General features: G+C 38.9%; 1 protein-coding gene across 6 annotated transcripts in view; it reads right to left on the minus strand.

Annotated features, from left to right (window-relative positions):
* Positions 1–24149, minus strand: part of LOC123968671 (CUB and sushi domain-containing protein 3-like) — a 279670-nt gene that overhangs the window by 139036 nt on the left and 116485 nt on the right. For all 6 annotated transcript variants that reach the window (XM_046045555.1, XM_046045551.1, XM_046045552.1 and 3 more), the window contains 13 exons: positions 23502–23640; positions 22300–22487; positions 18920–19108; positions 17029–17145; positions 13725–13940; positions 12070–12258; positions 11091–11260; positions 9775–9931; positions 7601–7792; positions 5977–6103; positions 4668–4870; positions 3596–3787; positions 995–1133 (listed from right to left, as the gene is read on the minus strand). In XM_046045555.1, coding sequence (XP_045901511.1) covers positions 995–1133; positions 3596–3787; positions 4668–4870; positions 5977–6103; positions 7601–7792; positions 9775–9931; positions 11091–11260; positions 12070–12258; positions 13725–13940; positions 17029–17145; positions 18920–19108; positions 22300–22487; positions 23502–23640 — 2218 coding nt within the window. The remainder of the gene's footprint in view (positions 1–994; positions 1134–3595; positions 3788–4667; positions 4871–5976; positions 6104–7600; positions 7793–9774; positions 9932–11090; positions 11261–12069; positions 12259–13724; positions 13941–17028; positions 17146–18919; positions 19109–22299; positions 22488–23501; positions 23641–24149) is intronic.

Genomic DNA, 24149 nt, shown 5'->3' on the forward strand with positions numbered 1-24149 from the left:
GCTTGGAGATAATTGCATTTGAGTTGGATCAAGGCAACTCCAATTTAAAATCATAACTCCATCCTTTCATTTGGCATTCCCAAGACAGAAAGCAGCATAGTGCTAACTCCATTAGATGTTTTTGAAGGACATATTTGAAAAAGAAACATGGTGAATTCTCTCCTTCACCTCAAAAATAGGGAAAGTGCATGGGAGTCTTCTTCAGCCCTTTGACAGGACTATAAAATAATACTCAACAGTCAAAAGTAACGCTGTCCATGAAAGTGCCCTCAGGCCTATCCGTGAGATGTCTCTGCAAGTATTGCTGCTACATGCTTAGATTGAAATTAATAATGTAAAGCTTACGGTCTGAGTATCACTGAACCTAGGAATGAGGTGCACTCATATCGCAGTTCTGCCTGCATTATACAGTATTCATCCAGAAATCTTGTTTCACCACATTTCAGCAAAGTAGCAGGAATAGGCGCCTTCTGTATGAGTGTAGAGGCACTACTGCTTTCCCCCTATCTCCCAACACACCTGGACTCAAATTCAGGTGCTCTGCTTAACACACATGGCCAACTTTGCTCAATACTATGATGTTATAGCTGGTCCCACTGCAGAAAACAAGCAATTCCATGGCACAACCTGAGCCGCCGTGCATCCACTGGGAACAGACTCCATTCTGTTTCAGGTGGGTAACAAAGGTTTAAGGAAAGCTTCATCTTGTAAGCTACTAGATGACAACATTTTTTTTCCACCGTTATCGGAGCCACAATTCATATCCTGCAGTAACCTTAAATTTCTGGATTTTCTTTTTAATAATATCATTGTCTCAAATAACTTAAATAACACATGTGAATAATGTATCAAACCCCTGTGTTTTAAAATGTAACTAATACATTATTAATTAAGCCTGTTTTTACATTTCTGGCTATTTAGAAATCCAGTGTTTTATTTTTTGACTTAAATCAGCTCAACAAAGTATAATTGGCAGGGTAGCAGCTCATATTACCTGATGAAAGCCAAGGAAATGACATAGTCAGAGTGGACAGCAATAAGCCAGTCACAGTCTTTGCTGTGAGGGTAGGGGTGTGGGTAGTTTGGAGAGAGGATGAATCCCGAAGATCCAGTCACATTGCCTCCACAAGGAGCTTGAGAGATAAAAAAAGAAGAGATGGATGAGCAAGTTGCACACAGTGATCACAAAGAAAGTCTTTGCCTGACCTGCTGCAAAGGTCTTTGGCTGAGCTGAGTTCAGTTTGAGAAAAGTAAGGAATGAGCACTTGTAGGTCATTAAATATAATGAGTCAAATTCTATGACCTTTGTCAACCTCTATCAGCAAGTACCAGGTACTGCAGTGACATCAGGCCAAACACAGGGCATTAGAAAGACTACACCATTATTTCCTTACATTATGATTAAAAGATCATTTTTGTAGGACACTTGTCCTACCAAGGCATTTAATTGTCCTGGTATATTTTCAATTACTTTGTGATGTAGCCTGTTTTTTTAGTTTTTTTTTATTCAGTGTTCAACAGGTCTGCTACGTATCAGGTAAGCATAACATATGACAAATACAGAGAATAAACTATACAACAATAATTTATTTAAAAGGTCAGCTTTTCTGACTTCTGTAACTCTTTCAACTTTGACTTTGACAACTGCTCCATACTCATTATGTAGCTATCTTAATAATGTTTTCCACCATTTATTGATGCGGACTAAAAAGTAATGTAGACTATTCAATAATTAGTTAAAGCTGCAAGCAGCGATAAACAGGCCCTTGCACCTGCGGCAATACATTTGAATTTTCATGCGTTTAGACACTGCACAAAGGAGTTAAATGTCACTCCCTTTGTCCACTGTGTGGCCCTAGAAAACACCAATTATGTTAATTATGTTATTATGTTATGTTCCAGCATATCATGTGTAGACCAAACCTTGAACATTTCATGTAAATTTAATGATGATTGTCACACAAGGTTTACTTACTGTTCTACAACGACAGCTGATCTGATCATTTCTCTAGGAGGAGATCGTTAAAGTACAGCGCACTAAAACTGCATTTTAATTCAAAATGGTTGTATTCCTGTTGTATTTAGGCTATGGCATTTTTGCTTTTATTTTGACAAACACGACAGTGGACTGCTTTGTTGAAGGTAACTTCCTGTTGCAGGTCGGTGGCGCTTTGACTACGATATATCAGTATACTATACTACAACTATCAATATTGGCCTGTAAATGTGTTCTTATCAAAACGTAACGTTTGGGACAGATTTGACCATGTACACTCAAGTTACAACAATTTTCTGTGTCATGGCAAAACATCAAAACTCAATGCCACGCCATTCAATGAAAACTCACAAGCTTCAAAATATAGCATCATCCATCTTACGGCTATCCTGCCCAAGTTTGAGGTGGATCCTACTACATCAAAGTATAAAAAACATATAATTTCTTGTTGTACAATGACTATGATTCAATATTGGCGTGTAGACTGACACGGATACACACTTCAACAAAAACTCAAGCTTTTAATAACTTTTCATCACAAAGGTCTTTAGATTGCACTGCCCAAATATGGAGTCGATACGATTAATTCTCTAGAAGGAGTTCATTAAAGTACAGAGCCTGTAAATGGCTGTAATTTTTTTTTCAATTCTGTAAGCAATGGAGCCATTTTGTCACACCAATGCCCAAAAGCGAAATCACATGTACGTTTTCACCTTTTTTATGTGGGTAAAGTTTTCAAGCACCTTTAGTCCCTCACAAGTGCGATTCATAATAATCCTAGCAAAAGGATCCTTGCACCAGTCGTTGCTTGGACCCTAATTAATAAATATGGACATTGCTGCTCTAGGATTTAGCTGAATGGATTATATTTGTGATTTTTAGCGCCTCTGCATGTCAGGGGATACTCTGTGCCTAAATCCTCACAAAAAGCTTTACTTGTCATTTGAGTTGAGTTTGATGAATGAACAGCTGTCACGTTTCACTATGAACAAGTGTCGGTAACACGTTGATGAGTGTTTTGGTCTTAAATTGTGTGGTAACACTTAGTTTGTAGAAGGACAGCTGACATTAACATCAAGTTTTCACACATACAGACTTGCCTCTGTCATTACATTACAAGACCTACAGACGTCGAGCTCTTCACAGGCCAGGAAAAAATCCCTCAGACCGGTTGGCAGCAACTCAAGAACATCTAGGTTTCTTTGGAACTACTTAGTGTAATTATTTCTAATTGCATTGTTAAGTAATTAGCAGTTAAGCTCTAATAAGACAGTATGTTGGGAGACCTTGGAGTGCTTATTCTTTGACTGGCTACAGAAGTGGATTTGTCCATATAAGAGTTGGCACAGACTCAAACATATCTGAAGAGTCTTGTTTATCCTACACATATTTTTAAGACACCATTGAGAGAGAATTATAGTCTTTGCTACAGGCAGTTAATAGAAAACCTCCTTTGCTCCCTCTTCCTCTCTCCATCCCTCTTTCACTCTGATCCCCTACACTTCCCTGCTTCTCTCTTTCTCTCCATCAATCTATACACCTCTCTGTCTCCAGCACCCCCCATCTCTCTCTAACTCACACTATCGCCCTCTCTCTCACCGATGCAGCTTGGAGGGCTGGGTTGCCAGTAGTATCTATTTTCCACTTGAATGCAGGTGATTCTGCTCTCCCCCTGCAATTCATATCCAGGATCACAAGAGAAGGTCACAGAGTCACCGGGCTCCCGCCCTTCCCCGTTGCGACTGCCATTCATGGGAATACCTGGATCTCTGCAAGCTGTCGCAAGCGAACCTGAAGGACAGACACACGCGTGACACACACATGAACGTGCATGCATAGTACAGGGAATCAATACACAGTGCAGGAGTTTCATATCATACGGTAGACAGCTGTCAAGATGAAACGGTAGCTCAAACAGAGTTAGAGAACAGAGCAGATTCCAGACTGATATCAGTCAAAATCCTGACATAACTTCCTAATCTGTTTTCTTAAACCGCAGCTGTGGAGCAGCCCAAAGATACCAGAATGATCTGGTAAAACGTGACGGATTCTTCAGATATTCCCATCTTGACAGACTTTATTAACAGACTTAACGCAGTTCAGTATATTGCAGTTTGGTGTTGGTGTTGCTGCTTCCCCCCCCCACAATACAAATACTTCTCGCAAAAATACATCAAGTAAAACGTGTTAAAAAGAATCGATTACAGCTTCCAACACGTGCAGTGAATACCATGTAATTGATTTTAGCACTATGCTGACATGCCTGCCTGCGTTCTATAGAAAATGAAAAGGTTTACAAACTCATTATGAAACCGCGTACTCGTGCTTGGTTTTCAAACTACTCATCAGCAGAACATGTAAGTACCTATTATATAAGCAAACGTTAGCTGCACCATAATTTGTGTACAACCTGGTCAAAAATATTAACCTTTAATTTATTACATGAGGACACTGACATGTATGAAATGTTTAACAATTTTACTACAACATTTTTACTATGACACATTCTCAATTCAGACTGCCTACAATCTTGACATACCTGTATGTTTATGTACATATAAACTGAACAAAATCCTTGATGTTTTTCAACTCCTCAGAGTGACTCACTAAGATCAAACAAATTACAGTATACATCTACAGTGGTTACAACTACTCAGAAGGATATACTCACTGGAGAAGTCAATGGCAAAGCCAGACTTAGTGATATAAAAGTCAGTCTCAAACTGAATGGTGACAACGTTGAGAGTGGAGTGGATCCCCTCAGGCAGCAGCGAGCCGCTAACCTCCTTCAGAGACATCTCGTTCTCAGGAGGCCCATCCCACACCTTCAGGATGTCGTGGGATGCCTCTGTGTCAAACGCTAGAAACTGGAGACTGGGAGAGGTGGATACAAGAGAAGGTTACTTTGGCTTAGTCTGGATTTAGTTCAGTTCAATCTGTTGTCAAGTCTTTGCATTTAACATATTATCAGACTGAGATGAACTCAGCTTGGTTTATTGGTTGATGTCAAGTTAAATTAATGATGGTTGTGCTCACTTGCACAATTTTACGTACTACTCAAACAAAAACATTTTTCCCCCAAAGAAGGCAAGCGAAATGGCTGCTGAACTTGGCACAAGTTCAAAGGAGAGATATACTGTATCTAGAGACAGTGCCCCCATGCTTTTGGGCATTTCACTTGAGATTTGGTATCATCAATCAATATCTGCCAAAGTTAGAAATATGAGAGTGCAGACTTATCTGCAATCTCATCAAGAGATGGCCTGAAGCAGCTCCTCTGACAAAGAATGTGTGGCTGACTTTATGAAATAATACCATGTTTACTTCGACCTCTAAGCCCAAATGGGTTTTATTTCACAGTAATACTAGGAGCTCTCAACCAAAAAAAAATGCTTCCATGTCCCGGGAAAATTCCCCAGGGTGCTGTCACAGTGTCTACAAAGTCCCTCTCCCAATCATTGTTAATGCAGCTGCTGCAGGCTGTTTCTCCTGATGACATCTACTGTAGCTTTAGAGGAGAATTTTTCATGTTTAAAATCTTAACTGAACTTTACAACACTTTTCGTCAGGTAAAGCTAGGGTGACCTTAGTTAATTTAAGATGCATTTAAATCAATTCCCATCAATTCAGTTCTAGGCAATTTCCTCATGTATAAACTGCAGTTTCATGATAACGTCATTCAAATCCACTGAGCGTCCTACTTTTGCCTTTATTGATTTAAACTATTAGTTTCTTTATAAGACTAATAGTTTATGGGTCAACTAAGTTTTTTTCCTCACCACCATGATGAGTAATGATGCTCACTACAATTTGCATATTTTGATAAATTATTGCACATCCTAATAAAATATTCTAAATTATAATGTTTTTCTAAAAATATTCAGTGACAACAGACAACCATTTTTCATTCATACTGGATATACAGAATATAGATAAATCTGCATGCACTATATGACCATGTTATTAGCAACTTGAGTTACCTGACAATGTTGCCAGAGTTGACCTCGATTGTCCAGGTGCACCTAAGGTTGTTGTCGTAGGGAAAGGGATATCCAGGAGAGAGGATACGCCCTGTAGACTCACCCTTGAAACTGCCACCACACTCCGCTGCATGCACACACACAAATAATTACAAAATCCATGAAAACCTCCAAATGCAAACTCACACGAGAAGAAATGGAGACCGACAAGCAAACGCTCATACAGTGTGTCCGAACCAAACAGTCCATGCTCACTGAAACTCAGAGTCTACAATGAAGACTAATGAGCAACAGTTTAAGCTCTGCTGAAAATAACAGGTAATGGGACTTCAACAAGGACTCCCTGCCTGGGCAGTGATACTCTTAGATGCAAAACTTGTTTTGTCTCTAAGTATGTCCCCTAATGATGCCATTAATTAACTTTAAAAAGATTGTGTCCAGAGAATTTATAGGCTGGGAGGACACTGCTACAACCACTAATGGCTGAAGGAATATCTTATCATCCAATCTATGTTGTCTCTCCCCTGGTTATCGTCTTGCTATCTATATTACAGAACAAACGGCATTTAATTAATAGGAAAATTGCATTAGATTGCCACAGTGGTAGGCTATAATCAGTATCATAACACCGGGCAAATGTAAAAGTCCTTGACAGGAGCCAAGATGTGACCCTGGAGAAATGGCTGGAATTTTTGTTTCACATGCAGCTCACAGATACAAAGCTCACTATATAAGCTCAACATTGACCATTCAGTGATCCAGCACTATTAAACTGTTAATCAATAGGATTGATTTAGCTTTTTTTGTGATTGTACTGAATATGCTACACACACGTCAGACTGAGTCCTTTTAACGAAAAAGGAACAAATACATTATTCACTAAAAAAGGCAGTAGGACACGGTGGCATTTAAAGTGCAATTCTGTACACGTCTGGAATTTGTAAATCATTTTTTACCTTAATCCATCATTGCTAGACATCAAGAAACAGACACTGACTCACAACACCTTCCAGACTCTAGCAGCATGCAGGTAATAGCTTTATCATTTCTATGTCACTTTGTCTCAGCATGTTCTGAATATGAAAGTACAGCCAAGACTGTACATCATGTCCATGACAAAATCTGTTATGAATACTCAGATAATTATGCCTTTAATTCTGGAAAAAATCCTGATCAATTGCTTGTGGATTAAAACGTCTAAGTAGCACAGCCTGTGAATGAAACAAAGTCAGAGCAACACAGTGAAAGCACAATAGCAATTGAGATGGCTTCACTATAGTGTTCGTAATGACTCTATACAACCATTTCTGCATCAAGAACACACAGACAGATCAATGATTCACAATAAAACGTCAGATCTGTTTATATTCTCTAACAAAATGACAAGCAGCGTATTTTCTTTCAACTCAGTTCAATTAAGTAGAAATCACTTTGGGATAAATCCTAAGGATTAATACCTATCTGAGCAATGTTGAGGGTGTGCCTGGCCTGAATAATATAAGCTACTACAGAAGGAGAGAGAAAAAGAGAGTGATCGAAAAGACAGACAGAGACCAGGAGACAGAATGTCTAGGACCACAAATTGAGACAAAGACAGCATACAGACATAGGCAGAAAAGGTTACCTATACATGATGGCAGGTGGTTGTCCCATGCCCTTCTTTCCCCTGTCATGCACTTCAGTATGCCACTGCCGTGCAGAGTGTAACCTTGGTCACAGCCGAATGTGATGGCACTCCCAGCAAAGTGACCCTGGTCACTGACTTTAAAGCCGAACTGCGGTACACCGGGATCATCACAGTGGGATAGCTCAAAGCCTGGATAAGTAAGAGGCACAGGGGAAGGAGAGGAGGGTGGAGAAGAATGTGAGTTGAACATAGCATGAAGACCATGATCACATACAAACAAAGACCAGCTCATCAGTATTTAAAACCAAGTCCACTGGAGAGCAGCCATTCTGTAAAGGAGCGCCATTTATCTGTATTGTAAAGAGGTATTGATTAAGCTTTGAGAATGAATTTCCAGCTGAGCACAGATGAAGGCTGGGTTTACAGTTCATTTATATGCCTTGGCAGTAAAAGATTCATTTTGGACAGAGAGTACAATTAGATATTCACAATTAAATGTTCAATTGGGTGTGGACATTTACCACAACCGACTAACAGCCTATCCACTCATAACACTTAATACCGTAATACAAAATAAATAAAATAAACAAGCCACAAACAAGAAAATTTTAATGCAATAACTCTTTAGATTTTAACTCCCAAGCTCTTAACTTGACCATTCTATGTTTTCCTCTCTTTCAGGTACTAAATGTAAGTGTTGTGCTATGCAGCAACAGTGGCTGCACATAAACCCAGCAGTGCTGATTTATGGTCTCTTCTCACAGCAAGGTCCATGCCCATGCCAGATGTTATGGTAGTATTACAAGTGTCATGCCCAGTATAAATCGCCAGCAGTTACTGCTCACATTTAGAAAATTACCTCAGCATTTTTGGTAAAAGAGTCATGAAATCATGATCAGATTTCGTGTTCAGACAAGATTTAAGCTGTCCATAGCCCACCTTCTCCTGCCCTTGCACTGTTCATACATCAGTCAGTCCTCTCCAAGTTGAAAAGGGCTATTCATTCTGGTTGAAGAGACCACGTAAAGGCTGCACTTTGAGATAGATAAAGGGTGCTAGCTTACATTCTGCTATTTACCTTGTGCACATCCCTGGAAAATCTGAAATTAAATCTAATTATGTGATACTTAATTATGGGCAATTCTGTAACTCAAAAGGCAGCTTGTAATTAAACCTTAATTTCTTCTGAACTAATTAGAGTTGCATGTAGATGCTGATGGCAATTTATTTTGTTATTGTAAGTCAGAACACATTCCTGATTAATGTTCATTTTATTTTTATTTTTGTAGGTCTGTCAGGATGGAAAACCAAAACCATGAGAAACTCAAAACTATTATTTTATAAAAAGTATAGTCTAACATTTTGTACCCGGAACATTTGGCGCAATTATCCCAGACTGAAAATTGCCAGTGTGGTCCTAGTAACTGCAAGATAGCTAAAAACTTTGTTTGCTTTCATACTATTCAAGTCAAAACCGCACTTGGCCTGTTGCCATTTTCACTAACAACGTTGAATTCTACCTTAGAAAACCCACTGGTAGACAAAAAGAATTCAGAAGGCTCAATTGAAGGTGCGACACAAAAACACTTTAAATTGGACTGCAAAATGCAGTGTCACCAAAACATTCCCGCGTCACAGTAATAAATTAGAAACAGTTAGCAACAATACAAAGTCAGCAAGCCAATTAGGGAGAGAAACAAAACCCATCTATTACTGGCCCACTTACAGAAATGACCCAAACTTTCAATACACACACATGCACTCACGCAAACTGTATGTAGAGGCACACACAATATACAGTGCATGCACATACAAATTGCTAACACACGCATACTGATTTCAAACAAACCCAGCAATAATTCACCTGTTTTAACAAGGTACAGTTAGGCAGGCATGGACGCTAATTGCAAAGAGGGAAAAGGGATTCACATCGAGAGGGACAGAGGGAGAGAAAGGAAGGATTTTTTCCTCCAGGAATGGTGCAGAAACAGCATGCGGTGTTTAATAGATACCCTGACAATGATAGACACAGTGAAGCAGGGTGAGGGTCAATTAAAATGTTCTTTTAAATTCCGCTAGTTGAAATGTCTGTCTCCTGAAGAGAGGCTAAATTCACTCATTTGGAAAAGCTTTAGGGCCCTCCTCCCCCAAGGAAATGAAATGTGACTTACTGTGGTATATGAGCCGGAACCCTGCTGAAGTCGCCTCCTGGTCAGTGTAAAATTCAAGCCACAGATAGTTGGAGGTGCTGGTAAATGACAGACCTTGCATCGATGTGCCTGTATACGTGCTGAGGAGTGGGGCTGCGCCGTCTTTCCCATCATACACCTGATGAGAGACAGAGAAGAATATGATGGAGAGATTTGTTGCTAACGGAGCATTAAGCACCCACAATAAAATAGAATAATAATATTAAGAATTAAATATTAATGCTGACGAAAGAGAGCCACAATTAAAAAGAGCTATTAGCACTGTATATCCTCTGTTTTATATGGCACCTCTATTGCAAAACCAATGTCCTAAATGGGATGTGAAAATTAGAATGGAGTGACCATAATTCTTCCCATTGATTTGCTACTGTGCTTCTGTTGAGCTGAATTAACAAGGCAGTTGGTGGGATTCATGATGCCAAACAAGTAAAAGACTATTTAACAGCAGTTATCTACCAAATATTAGATGTTCTTCAATACTTAAGAGAAAAATTTTAAAAATCCAATGCAATGCATTCCCCAACTGCATTTTAAATTTGCATTTGTTATTCTTCATATTATCACATATTTTATGATCCACACACCTAATGTAAATTATTATATGTTGAAAAAGCACCCTTTTTTCCAGCAGTATACCTAATTTTCCTGATCGACATCTGTGAAATAACAAGGAATGAAATACAAGGCTCTGGGCTTTTCCTTTGAAATACTACTGGGGCCCTCTGTTTTGTTTTGTTTTTCCCTTTCTTCAAGTCAATTTAGCTCTCAAAGCATGTCTTTCCATATTTCAGATGTTCACAAAATGACTTAGTACAAAAGATTACTGTCTACACAACTCCATTACCAGAAACACAGATAGTAGGCTACAATGCTCTGTTGACTGGAGACAAGGCATCTGCATCCCAAAAAGATACATTCCAGCTGTGAAGTGGGGACTACATAGTCATCTGCATCATATCTGTGGTGCTTACTAAAACTGTTAAAATGCCCTTGAGCAAAGAAATGAATCCCTTCCTTCCCAAAGGGATGATGACGCTGTTGCTGTTTGACCTTTGCTCTGACTTCCAAGAGAAAACAATTCTGCATTCTGCCTGGTGCTTTCTACTAAATCCCTTTTCTAGTTTCCTTGTTGTACATAATAAAAAGCACCAGGACCTGCCTCATATACTTAAACAATAATGTCATAAATTGATTTGACTTAGTTCTTAACCGAAGCCCTGTGTTTATTTGTTGGTTTTTTCTGTCAACAAAGAAGAGCCGTTGCATTGGGTCTTTACCTTGAGGATGTCACCTTGGGCAAGTTGAAATGTGCTGGCACTGATGTTGATGCCTTTGCCTGTTTGGACTTGAATGCTGTATACACATTCGTGGCTGTTATCATAGTTCATTGGATAGTTTGGTGACAAAAGAATTCCCTCATTGTTGGAGACTGTCGATCCACACTCGGCTACACAAAAACAAACACAAACAATAGCTACAATCAGTTATACAACAAAAGGAATCTGCAAAAGCAGAATACTAGATTTGGAATCAATACCCTAATATTGAACTGGTTCATTAGTATGTTACTAAAGAGATAAAAGTATAATTCAAATTTCTTATTTGGATAATCGTGACTATGGATTACGGAAGTGTCCATCCCTTTTATTACTTTAGTATCTTAATAATCATCATCAACTGGCGCTGACACATTCTGAAACGTTGAGTAGACTATTAAACGCTCAGCATAGAAAAATTACCCCACTGGCTTTCTTGCACCAAAAAGTAGCTACAGGATTACTTTTTTTAAATTAACTGTTCTCAACCAACAAATAAAGAGCGAACTGTGTACTTTGAATGGGGGGGGGGATCAATATGCTAGTTTAAATGACACAATGCCTCTGCTATGAAACAACTACATCTCTGGACTTGGCTCTCAAAATTCAGCTTCTCTGAGTTGAAAAAAAATCACCACATTGGTATTGTCCCTGAATTCCTCTCCATTGACCTGCCCTTGAATTACACTTCAGTAAAAAAGAAGAGATCTCCCAGGATAGTTTTAACCTAGCAGCTCAAATCAGTGTTAATCACAGTTCTGAGTTTTTAAATTGTAGTCAGCTTAAATTAATCTAATTCCCCAGAGTTCTTCAATGTCTAAAAAAAAGTTTATATCTCTGCCAAATACAATTAAAACTTGAGTCTGGCTAGCAGTGTAAATACTGCAATAAACACACACAAACAGGAAAGAAAACGGAATAAAAGCAGCTGACCACGTACCCACACACCTTGGCAGAGGGGCACTCCACATACGGCGGCCACCTCCCAAGCACACAATCTCCCTCGCCCCTTGTAGACGATAGCCCGTGTTGCAGTAGAACGCCAGTGAGTCCCCAATGCCAAACCTGGAGCCTGTATGCCAGCCGAAATGAGGCGTTCCTGGGTCCTGACAGGGTTCGAGATCGTACTCTAAAAACGAAAACATTTAAGTTTTAAAATCAGTTGCAACAAATAAAAATGCTGTCTTACCTGCAATACTACCACCTACAAACACTCTACAAAGAATTATTATAATGAGTTGTTACTTATACTTGATATATTGATAAATCTGTCTGTCCTCATGAAAAAATAAATAAAAAAATTTAAACTCTGGATGCACGTTCAGCAAAAGTAAGAAATATTGCAGCTTGTAGGGATTGAGTAGTTAGCTCAAGGACACTTCACCAGGTTGGGACACATGCCAAACGCTTGAACCCTGGATGTCTGGAAGATGGATGGGCTGTCTTAAAACTAGGCCACACTGCATGCAATATTACTATATGTGGCCTTATCAGTTGAGATATAGATGCAACTCAGGCTGCATAAGAAGAATAAGGTCTTACTCCCGGCAACATTCTTCTCACGGCCTGTATTTGGCAGTAAGCGGAACTACGTAGGCCTATCGATCTCAACACAACAAAACGCTACAGCAGCACCCTACAATAAGACATGGCCTGAGAAGCATTGGCAAATTTTCATCAAAGGTCGTAAAAGGTTAAGAAGTGATTTCTTATGAGGAAATCTATAGATACTAATTATAGAGCAGGCAAGGACATACGCACACAACACTGACAAACTAAATTTCATGAATATTCATGAATGCCTAAGTTGTGCTTCACTTCAGCGAACAGCAGGCAAACATTTACGCTCATGAAGCAGACCCTCTCTCTATCTCTCTCCCTTTTTTCTACTTTACTATCTCTCTCTTTCTCGCTCTCTCCCCCTTACACTCTCTCTCCGCCCTCTCCATCAACTCTGCTCACTCAGCATCACCATCTGTCTCATCTACTTTTCTCCCTCTCTCTCTCTCTCTCTGTCTCTATCTCACCTCCTCCCTAAGCTTCCTATCTCCACCCCTCTCTCTACTTCTCCATTCCTTGGTCTCTGCATGGGGGGCCCATTATTTCTGTACCCCCCCCACCCCCTTCCCCTCAGTCCTGAGGATACTGACCCACATGGCATGCTTTGATGATCATTCCCATCACGGTCAGACACTCTCTACCTGCGTGACCTCGTTGTCTCTTAATTATCCTCCTCTGATCAGCACAGCCTGAGGCATGGTCTACCTTAAGTCTATCTTAAGCCTGCTCCTATTCTGACCGACAAATCTCTCCTCACATGTTACTTTATGCATGCTTCAAAGGGGCTTAGCACTTTTGATCTCATCATTGAACAAACGGTCTTTCTCTTTATGTCAGCCACGGTGTCTTTTGCTTTCTAACCCTCCTACTTAACAACTCCACCCACCACATTTTCAGCATCATCACTCCTCCCTTCTGCCTCCTCCACACACTTTATTCCCCTTCCTCTTTACAAACCTTCTCTAACCATCCTGTCCACACACCTATCCAATACTCCCTGCCTCCTACAAACAGAACTCTCACATGCCTTCATACCCGAGAAGGAGATGTTGAATCCCTGCAGCGATATGGAGAAGTCAGAGATGAAGCGTAGCTGGGCCTTGAAGTTCCCATACAGGCCTGCGTTAACTGGTGCAGGCCTCTCTGAGCCAGTGAGTCGAGCCAGTGGCTGGGCGAAGCTGCCGTTTTCTGTTATCAAAAGGTAGTCATGGTGATCCTCCAGGTGGAAGGAGTGAAAAGTGAATTGGACACCTTGGGAGGAGAAAATAAGTCCAGCGTTAAAGGTTTCCAGGAAAATACAAAGACTCTAATAGAGATATAGAAAAAGCTCTAAATAGAATCCAAATTGCATACACAAACTTTTTCATGTCCATACTGACCCAGAAAGGATTTGCTGTTTACACTGCAGGACACAGACTGATATTTAATGCAATGACCTCAAAATGAACGTGACCATTATTCAATTCAAAAAGTAAATATAATTTTAAATATCATTATCATGATAAAAATCATATGTATTAAAGTGGGTTTAGCTTACTGAAACATCCATCTACACAACACATTTTTCATTGATTAAATAATAAATGCTTTAATCCTTACAGCAGCACTAGGAATGACACTAAAATCATACTAAAATGAAAAGGACAAAAAAAAGGAAAATGTTAAGTTTAAAAAGAGACACAAAAAAGATTAAAAGCAAAAAATGCAAAGTGAATAGAAAAGTTACAGAGAAAACCAAACAAAAGACTGAAGAAGCATGGCCTTTCCAACAATGCATTAGTCAGTATTCTCATACTTTGGCATCGGCCCATCATGTACAACTTTAAAACTTGAGGACAACACATCCCTAACTGGCCTATCAGGCCAATGATCCAAATTCCACTGAACAGCGAAAACATAATTAAATTTTCTTTCAGCAAATTATTATTTACGTTTTAGGTTGGAAAACGAAGTCTGGGCCTTTACATCATGCTTCTGTTTTCACACTGTAACTCAGACCCAATAACAACATCTTCATTCCTTCTGTGATGGCCAGTTGGCTGCCTTTCACTTCAATAAGCGCTGCCATTTTAATGCCATCTGTTGAATCTGTTTCAATATGACTCTATAATGTCCTCTGCAATGTTTGGCTCGCTTGATAAAGAAAGTCCCAAATGCCCCTAAAATAAATAACAAAATGAAGTGATTGATTGTGCTCTGTAAAGCAGGAATTATATTACAAAGAGTAAAGGCAAATGATCAATTAATCAAGAGCCATCCCCATGAGGGGACATCCCAATATTTTTATTTAGTAGGTAGGGGTTGTTGGTAATTACTGAGTGGAATTAGTTACACAGCTACTATCCCTAAAGACAAATTTTTCCTCCAGTCAGTAGCCACTGGATAAAAATACACAAGGAAAATCAGTGCCGTGATAAAAGATTCATAATCTGTTTTCAAATATAAAGCAAGAGCTAGATATATTTCATCATGCAGGGAGGAGTTCCCCGGATTGGAAGCATCATTTGTGTTTCAGGTAGTACCGATGAAAATCTATAAGATATATAAAATCTAAAGACTATAGTGGTACAAATATTACGAAGAAGTTTCCTTCAACTTTAAAACGATGGAAGTAAGTGTGCTTCTGGGAACTTCATTGCTATGAAGATTATTGCCGTACCCTTATTGCTGTACCCTTATACTGATGTACCTGTTTACAAAATTAAATTTCAAAGTCTAAATAATGATCTTTAGACTGGCTCGGCTCTGAATTATGAGACCATGTCTCTCTAAATCATATTCAACATGGCTGAATTTCCCACATGATCAATACAAATGTGATGTTTAATAGCTTACTTTTTATCACTTACCATTTATAATTAATGAAATTAGTTTATCATGCTGTGAGGTTTATACACGTATATGAGGTTGGATGCTAATTGGCCCACACTAAATTAATTTGGCATTTTGTATAAATTATTACGGCATATTACAGTGTATCAGATTTGACTATAATTTGTCAATTATTAGGAAGTTGTCATCATTTCGAGTTGTTATGGGTTTTCAGTTGTGGGTGCAATTGAGTTTTATGTCACCAGTTACTGCTGAATGTTAAAGACTCATGTAAGAAATAAAAAGCATAATACAGTTGATAAATTAACATGGGCCAAGTTATTTTTTTAACTGAAAAGAAATATGACAGGAAACACAACAACAACAATAATGTGGGTGTGAGTTATTTAGCGGAGGATTTTTTTATTACATGTCAGTCTCCTTTTAAAAGCATACAAAGATATAAATGTTAACTTTAGCCTTCATGGGCCTGGTGAGTTGGATATGTATGTGTATGGTGATTACATTAATCTTGTCTTACATTACACAAATTGGACACCTTTGAGGTAGAAATAATAAAAAAAAAAAAAAAAAAAAACTTATTTTGGGTCAAAGAACTCAGAGAGTGAAGGGATTGCTGATAGCTCTGTGAGACTTCAACCATCAATGGTGACTCTTTAGAGGCAGCAGAGGTGCTAGTTTTGACAATATTCTCAATTGGTATGGGGATGTGCAGAGAGTACAATTTGCCATTTCAATGGGCCTTTTGGACAAGGATAAAAAGAAGTACTACGGAAAAATATAGGGATAATACAGCTATGTGCTATGACTGCCCGTGTTGCAACGGAACTGAGACAAGCGCACAGTACTTTTCAAATAATAAAGAATAGGAGCGTCTTGCAGAACTGGTTACTGATCACATAACTGACAATGAGTGCTGTGATAGTGGAATTAAACTAATTAAATAAAGAATAATGTGTGAATAAAACTCTTAAAATCTTATCAGGTGAACCACTGAAATGTCAAAAGTTGGAAAAAAAAAAATACAATATTCTAACAGTGTGAGGAACAACTGAGGAAAGAACTGCTGATAAACTGTGAGTTTAACTGAATTATTTGATCTGAATTATATTTACTTGAATACACTTTTAAAAATCATCATAGATATTTTTTGAATTTTTAAATGAACACCTCAAATCTTATTATCTCTACACATATTCTGTCCAGTTCCCAAAAATTAATTTAAATGATCTTTGCTCAAGTAAAACATATTCTTCACGCATTTATAATGATAAATCTCTGTAATGTGCTTGTAATCTGTGGTGGGGGGTGTCGCTTTAATTTAGGGTTTCATCATATGGTCATTGTTAGGACTATTGAGTGTGTCACTGTGGTAAAGACTATAAAATGAAATGTGCTGTTAATGAGGTGTAGTATGTTAATGATTCACAGGAAGTACAAAATAGATATATGTCTTTATGTGTTTTTTGTATATTTATATGTAGCATTATTAGTAGGGTTCTCTTACCTTTTCCATGGCTGACTTCTACAGTCCATGTACAGTTTAGAGAATTCGGGTACAGCTCCGGGTAGCCAGGTGATAAGATGATCCCTCCAGGTCCCCTGATATCCCCCCCACATGATGCTGAATAGAAAGGGAAGATAATGAATCTTAACTGGGGAAAAAAAGAAAATTGTAAATGAACCAATAAATCCTTCACCTGAAGACAGAAGAGCGATTTAAATGAATAATGCATTTGAGTCATATCACATCCTGTCCAGCTATTTTTATGAGTACCTGTAATTCTGCCAACACAATGTTTTTTTCTCCCTCTCTCCCCAAACCTGCCATAACAATAAATGATTCATTAATTCAGCTATCCCTCCATATTTTCGCCTCTCCTTTTGGCATCTTAAACTGAAAGCCGATGTCAGAACACATGATAATCCATTAAATTTACTTACAATTCAAAAGAACTGACACATGCATATTCAGAGGATTAGTGCATCTGGCTTTATTTTGATTGTGACTTTAAAGTGATTTTGAATTGTAGAGTAGTCACAGTTGAGGGTATAGGGAGTGTTGACTAAAGGAGCAGCTAACCTGCAACTGTTTTCTTATGCTGTCATTGTGTTTCAATGTTTGGCCTGAAAGAGTGGCATTACAGCCAAATGCCCAGATGCTTTCCTTAAAAACAGCAATCGTTGACAAATATTAGAAGTAGAACTCTTGTGCATGTACATATTTTCAAAGTAATGAATGTCGGATGATGTTTTGGAGGATCACTGAGATGCCTGCGGCTCCACAGCTGCACACACCCACCCCCCTCTTATCCTCTCTCCTTCCACCCTTGGGCCCTCCAGCGAGCACAACACATCAAGGCCTGAATCCTTACCCACCAACAAAATTATATCAAATATTTTATTAATGAGCCAAAATTACATAAAGTCATTAAAAGTGGATGAGTACGATTGGCAAACTATCTACTTTAGAGGCTCCATAGGCAGAGAGCCAAAGCATTTGGCACCAGTCTGGCACAAACCTAGGGAAGACAATGCTCGGAGTTATAAAATGAGTTTTAAAAGGACATCTATTGGGCTGAAGCCATGCAAACACGCCACTACATCATATGCACGGTATACTGCTTCCCGCCTAGCGTGTATTTTAATCATTATATTCTTTCAAATGAGTGATCCGTGACTAAGAAAAATCATTTACGGTTTGTACGCTGCAACAATAATAGGCACAATTGTCCATCAGTGTCCTTCTGAACAGCACAAAGAGCAAAACTGTACTAACGCAGCTGAGGGAGAGATAATGTGAGATCTCTTAACTATCAGGAACATGCTGAACATCATGCTTTGAAGTAGAGCATAATCCGTCTTTAGTATTACATGATTCACAACACCCCAAGTAAGATGTTCACACAAGAACTGGGTCTATTTGTTGAATTTGACAAGTGTCTGTGTGGTTAGTCAGACCTGCTGTGGGCTACCCATAGTCACTAATGCTTATGTCGTTACTGCTTGCCAACAAGGCTATGTATTGTCTTTTGTTTTTTGAGGTTTTAGAATAAATACAGAAATGGAAGCAGCTGCTGTGAGAACCCAGTTACCTTTTGAAAAATGAATTTAGAAACCTCTTGCCAGTTACTAGTGGCACCACATACGTATTCATGTTAGAATGCTCCAAGGCCGCAAAGCCTTTGTATTTTAGTATTTTAACTTTAAGGTGTTCAAAAGGACCATATGATGTTATATGGCATCATCTGGAGTAATTTTAAGAACATATTAAACAAAAAAAGGATTTTCCAAGTAAGATTAGCATTCACTCAAATGAGGTGTCATCTAGTTCATGGATAAGACTGATGCCTCTGCTGGAACTGCAAAACAATTTATATGACATTTCGTATACGTACCATCACAAGTGGGCAGCGGGTGGCTCCAGAAGTGGTTCTTCTCACAAACCAGTGGTTCCTCGTGGCTCAGCCTGTATCCTGGGTCACACTGGAAGGACACCGTAGACCCAATGGACAGGTCATGGCTTAACCGTAGGCCATTCACTGGAATACCAGGATCCATACAGGAGTATGTGTCCAATGTGACGACTAGAGGAATCAAACCATTATTTCGTAGGTTAAATAGGTTCTGACAGAATTGTACATCTTTACCATGGCAATTGAAAGTATCTACTGTTGTATTCAATTAAATCCTAAATGTTAAACAGTACCTAGGTTTTGTTTTAATCAGTTAACCAGTATGGGTATGTTACTGATCATACCAAGTTATACCAAGTTATGCATCTTTATTACATTATGATATGATGACTATGTATTATGCACAGCAATACTGTTCAAGTGACTGCATGTTTTTCCATTCTGTCAAACAGTATGTCAGATTCTGTTCAACTATTTATACAGTAGAGGAGGGTCTGCTCTTGATTATGCAAATAAAATGACTGTCAGGCTACAGAGGTATACTGAAGTCATGAAACATGAAATGTCAATTCTATTTTAGCTATCAGTAAAATTTCTAGGCCACATTCAGACAAAAAAGTGCTGCTGACAGAACCTTTGATGTTATTACCATCATCACAACAAAGGTAGGTCTCGGGTCGCATACATAATAGAGAAGGCAAGTTTTTCAAAGTAAGAGATTTACTTTGACCTTAATTTTGACTTTTAACTTTAAAAACGAATGCTCACTCAAAAGTGGGGAAAATATATTACATGACAAACAAAAGACACTGCACAGAAGAAAGGCACTTTTCAGACAGTACCAAAGGCTGTTTTATAAGACGACGGAGTTGAGACTTGAGAGTTGCATTGACTGCTGAGATGTTTGACAGTTTCTTTCTAAATAATCTTAATAGAGTTGTCGCTTCAAGGTTTCATCTTCATGCTATCACTTTTCTGTTGTATTTAAGGAAGTCACCAACTGAGATAAGGCCAAAAGTACATGTTGTAGGTGGTGAGGATTTGTACGGGGCGGGAGTTTCCTGGTGATAGAGAATTGGGGGTTTGACCTCGATCAAACTGTACAAATATACTTCCTCCTGTCCTATGCATAGGGTTGGACCACTACTTCTGGTTTTCATAAAAAATACTTTTGTCTTCTGTCTTTGCTCCTAGAATGAGATGGTTGCATAGTAGTTCCAGCTCCCTCTTAATCTTCAGTCATGCAAGCTGCAAAGAGCTGCCCCTGTTTTTCCCTGTGATTTCCAGGACTGCCTTTTGGATGTCTTCCAAGTAGGGTTGCTTTTGATGCAATAAAAATATTCAGAATAGATATTAACGAAGCTGCAAGGTGCAACTAACTATTTGTTTTTATTCTCTCTCAGAGGTGTCCTGGTGTACTCTAATTTCTGGTGCTGCAGTAGTTTCAGGTGGTTGACCCCATCAGTGACTGAGACCAGCATGAAGTGCATTTAAAAGGTACAGCACACATTGTGAAATGTATGTAAAATTGCACCCACAGCAAAATCAAACGGCACCGGCTGCATCCACTCAGCAAGTCAAACAAATATTGTCCATCTCAAAAGGTTCAATACCCCACTGTAATAAATTCTAGTGCATGACCAGCAGAAGTTACCTTTGCCCATGTGGCATGGCATTATCGACAAGTAATTACACAGTGTAACATAGCTATACTATATGGTTTGTGAGTTATAGATTATAGTAATCAACATTAATAACCTGTGTAACAGCCCAGGCAGACTGATTATTCATGTGTGAAAACAGGGATCTTCCCTGATACTGCTAGGCATCTTGCTTTGCTCTCGTTGAACAACAGTTAATCTTCTTAGTAAGGAAAGATGTGAATTTTGCCTAAACATGTTAGAGAAGTAGGGCATTCATTGATCAGTGCTAGCACTAACCTCTAGGGTGCAGGAAATTGGTGGAAACACATATGCAAAAATAATAATTAAGAAATAATAAACAAACTGTCAGGAGTAAAAGTATAGAAAAAATACATAGAACATGTGGGCCTTAATATAATCCATCCATCCATCCATCCATTCATCCATCGTCAACTGCTTATCCTGCGTACAGGGTCGCGGTGCCTAAATATAATATTTTGCAGTATTTTTTGTAACTGAACAGATTCATCCATTACATACAAAGGAAATCATGCATCTGTGCCTTATTCACAGCATAATTCACAACAGACCTACTTTGTAAGACCAATTTTATAAATGAACTAGGCTGGGTTTCCCCAAAGCAGTTCAGCAATAAGATATGTCCTAAATTGCAATGGAAGAAGCTAATATGATCTTACTGTTATTGCTTTTCAATAGCCTCATCAACAAAAGAGAAATGCACTTGAGAGTGAAACATAATAAGACAAAGGCACTTGTGGTCTGCTTTCGGTCAATAATACAGATATAATAACAAACTCTGTCTTATGAATCACATCTGAGTGACAAGGGTAATTGTGCTAGTGCAAATAATCGTGAAAATAGATCACACTATGTCCAGACTATTTTTCTGTTTGATTTTTCAAAGACTACCACCCCATGCATAATGATATGGAAAGAAAAAACATTTACTGCACAAACTCCCCTGAGAGCAGAAGATTTTACCCAGACGGTAGTTATTCAGAGTATTCGATTATGTACCTCTGAGAGCTAATAGTTCTCCTCTTTCACCCAGATTTGCTTAGTCTCTGCACCTGAAGACAACCCTTCTCCACAAGTTTGCATCTTTAAACCTGGGGCTACTGTTGCACCTGACAAGGGGCAGTAAAGTGCCAGAACACATTTAGATAGCAAAACAGTGAACATGGGGACTGAGATTAAGGGCATGTCCCTTTGAATCCATTGCTGACTGGGGGTTTTAAACTACTGCTCAACTCGAAATAATTGATTTATCCTTGAGAATTAACATCAGTGGTACCATAACACTTACAACAGCAGTGTTGACCTTGGTCTCCCTCTAAAATAAGCAAATTTTTATCCCTGTACCTAAACTGCATAAATTTGGTTTCATCCTGAGAACTGGAGCTCCTTGAGTCAGGTTGTTATGATAATACTGCTGCTCCTGTCATGTAATACGCCTGAAACACATCCTCAATACACTTTGGTCTTGACAAGTAGTTTAAGAAACCTTATAGAAGCGTTACAAGGAAGGCAGACCAATTCCTCTTTCCTTTATTTGACTTATGTAACTGATAATGTATTCAGTGTTTTTAAATCATATGAAAAGTAACAAGAATATTCATGTAGCGTCCCAAAAATATTTAGCATTCCTAGCAGGTTAATGTTTTGCAGTACATCCAGGTATGAATAGCATACTCTCACCTTCGTAGAATATCTTGAAGCCACTGTTTGATCGACTGTTATCAGTGGTGAAAAGCAGATACAGAAAGTTACTGCTGCTGAACAGGAACTGAGGCACCTGGGTTCCATTGAACGAGCCAATCAGAGGAGAGAGCAGGTTGGGACCATCATGCACTTCCAGGAAGTCATAACTGAGCTCAGTTTGAAACCTTAAAAGTAAAGACAGGAGAGAGAGGAGACAATTATTTGTATTCAAAGCAATACTTCTGCTTTGACAGATTAGACAGTTGAAAGCCATTTAGCCTTTTGTCCACAGAGAAAACAAGTCTAATTTTGAGGAGATAAATGAGAAGAAATGGCATGCAAAGCAAGTGTTCCAATTATTGCAATACTATAAGATTAATGAGTTTCATGAAACAAGTGACATCAGCGTCGGAGTTCCAATATCACTACCAATATTGTGGATAATGCAAAGAGATCTAAAAAAGCAGCATATTGTTCCAGTATAATGCCATTACCAACTGCACAAATTAGGCATAGGAAAACTTCATTCAAACTAAAAAAATCATAGGTAGCTCTTTGTTTCTTTCCAAAGGCGTGTATCAGCACTGAGAAAGCCTTGATCATAAAATATGAACATTTCATGGTTTTGCTTCTTAATGGTAAGAAATAAGGATCTTAAAGCAAGACTATTTTTTTCCGTTGTATTGCAGTTCTCTGAAGTAGTGAGCGAGAGCCAGTAAGCGAAATAAAGAATTACTTGAGGCTTTCAACATTTTTGGAAACTAGGTCCAGGGCTGCATTCCACCTCCTCAGACTTTCTATTTCTAACTCGGAGGCTTCCAGGGCTCAGGGAACGCCTTCTGTGCACATGTACAGTATGTGCGTAAATGTACATGTGTTGTGTACGTGTATATACACAGGTCTGAGACTGTGTTTTGTACAGTAGTATTCACATGCTGTGGATAGTATGTATATATTCTATTTATATTGTTTTTATTTCTATCCATTTCTTTACAGCTTTGGTATGTGAGCAACTGTAACAAAACAAATTTCCCCTCAGGGATCAATAAAGTCTTTCTGATTCTAATGCATAAGGGATTCGGTGCTGTTTCAGTTTTTGTCTGTGTCATTGTGTGAGTGTGTGCGTGCATGAATGTGTGTGTGTGAGAGTGTGTATCTTTATTTCCATGGCCGGGTTGTTGCAGAACCGTCATACAAACCTGTCAAAGCTGATCTTGATGGAGCTTCCCGGCTCGGCCTCAATGACCCACTCACAACTCAGGGAGTCTTTGTAGTAGCCTGGCCACCCCGGGGAGAGGATAACACCAGACGGCCCTGAGTAGTGGCCCCCGCAAGGAGCTGAAGGAGCGGGGAGGTGGAAGAATGGTGGGAGGGATGGGCAGGATAAAGATAGGAAATTAAAGATTTAAATAGATTGAAGAGTAGAGGAGAGGAGTAAAGTAATCTTTTTGTAGACGCATGAAAAACATTTAAAGAAAATAAACAGAGGATGAGTCACTAAAGCCCCTTTTCCACTGCATAGTACCAGCTCGACTAGGCTCGACTCTACCCGCCTTTGTTTGGTTTTCCATTGTGGAAAAGTTGTACCTGTACCTGCTTCCAGGTACTTTTTTTCGTATCACCTCCATCAAGGTTCCAACCGAGCTGAGGCGAGACTAAAATGTGACGTGAAAATAGGTAGACTACTGATTGGTCAGAGAGAATCATCACTATTCACTGCATCATCAATGCGCTGGGCAGACAGAGGCCAGCAACAGAAAGTTTTATATTTTACAGTTTTCGTATGTAATTTCATCATTAAAATAAAGTTTTGAGGTGATAAATCAACTGTGTATATTTCAAATATT

This window comes from Micropterus dolomieu, linkage group LG03 (assembly GCF_021292245.1).
Source record: "Micropterus dolomieu isolate WLL.071019.BEF.003 ecotype Adirondacks linkage group LG03, ASM2129224v1, whole genome shotgun sequence".
In the NCBI taxonomy this organism is placed as follows: Eukaryota; Metazoa; Chordata; class Actinopteri; order Centrarchiformes; family Centrarchidae; genus Micropterus; species Micropterus dolomieu.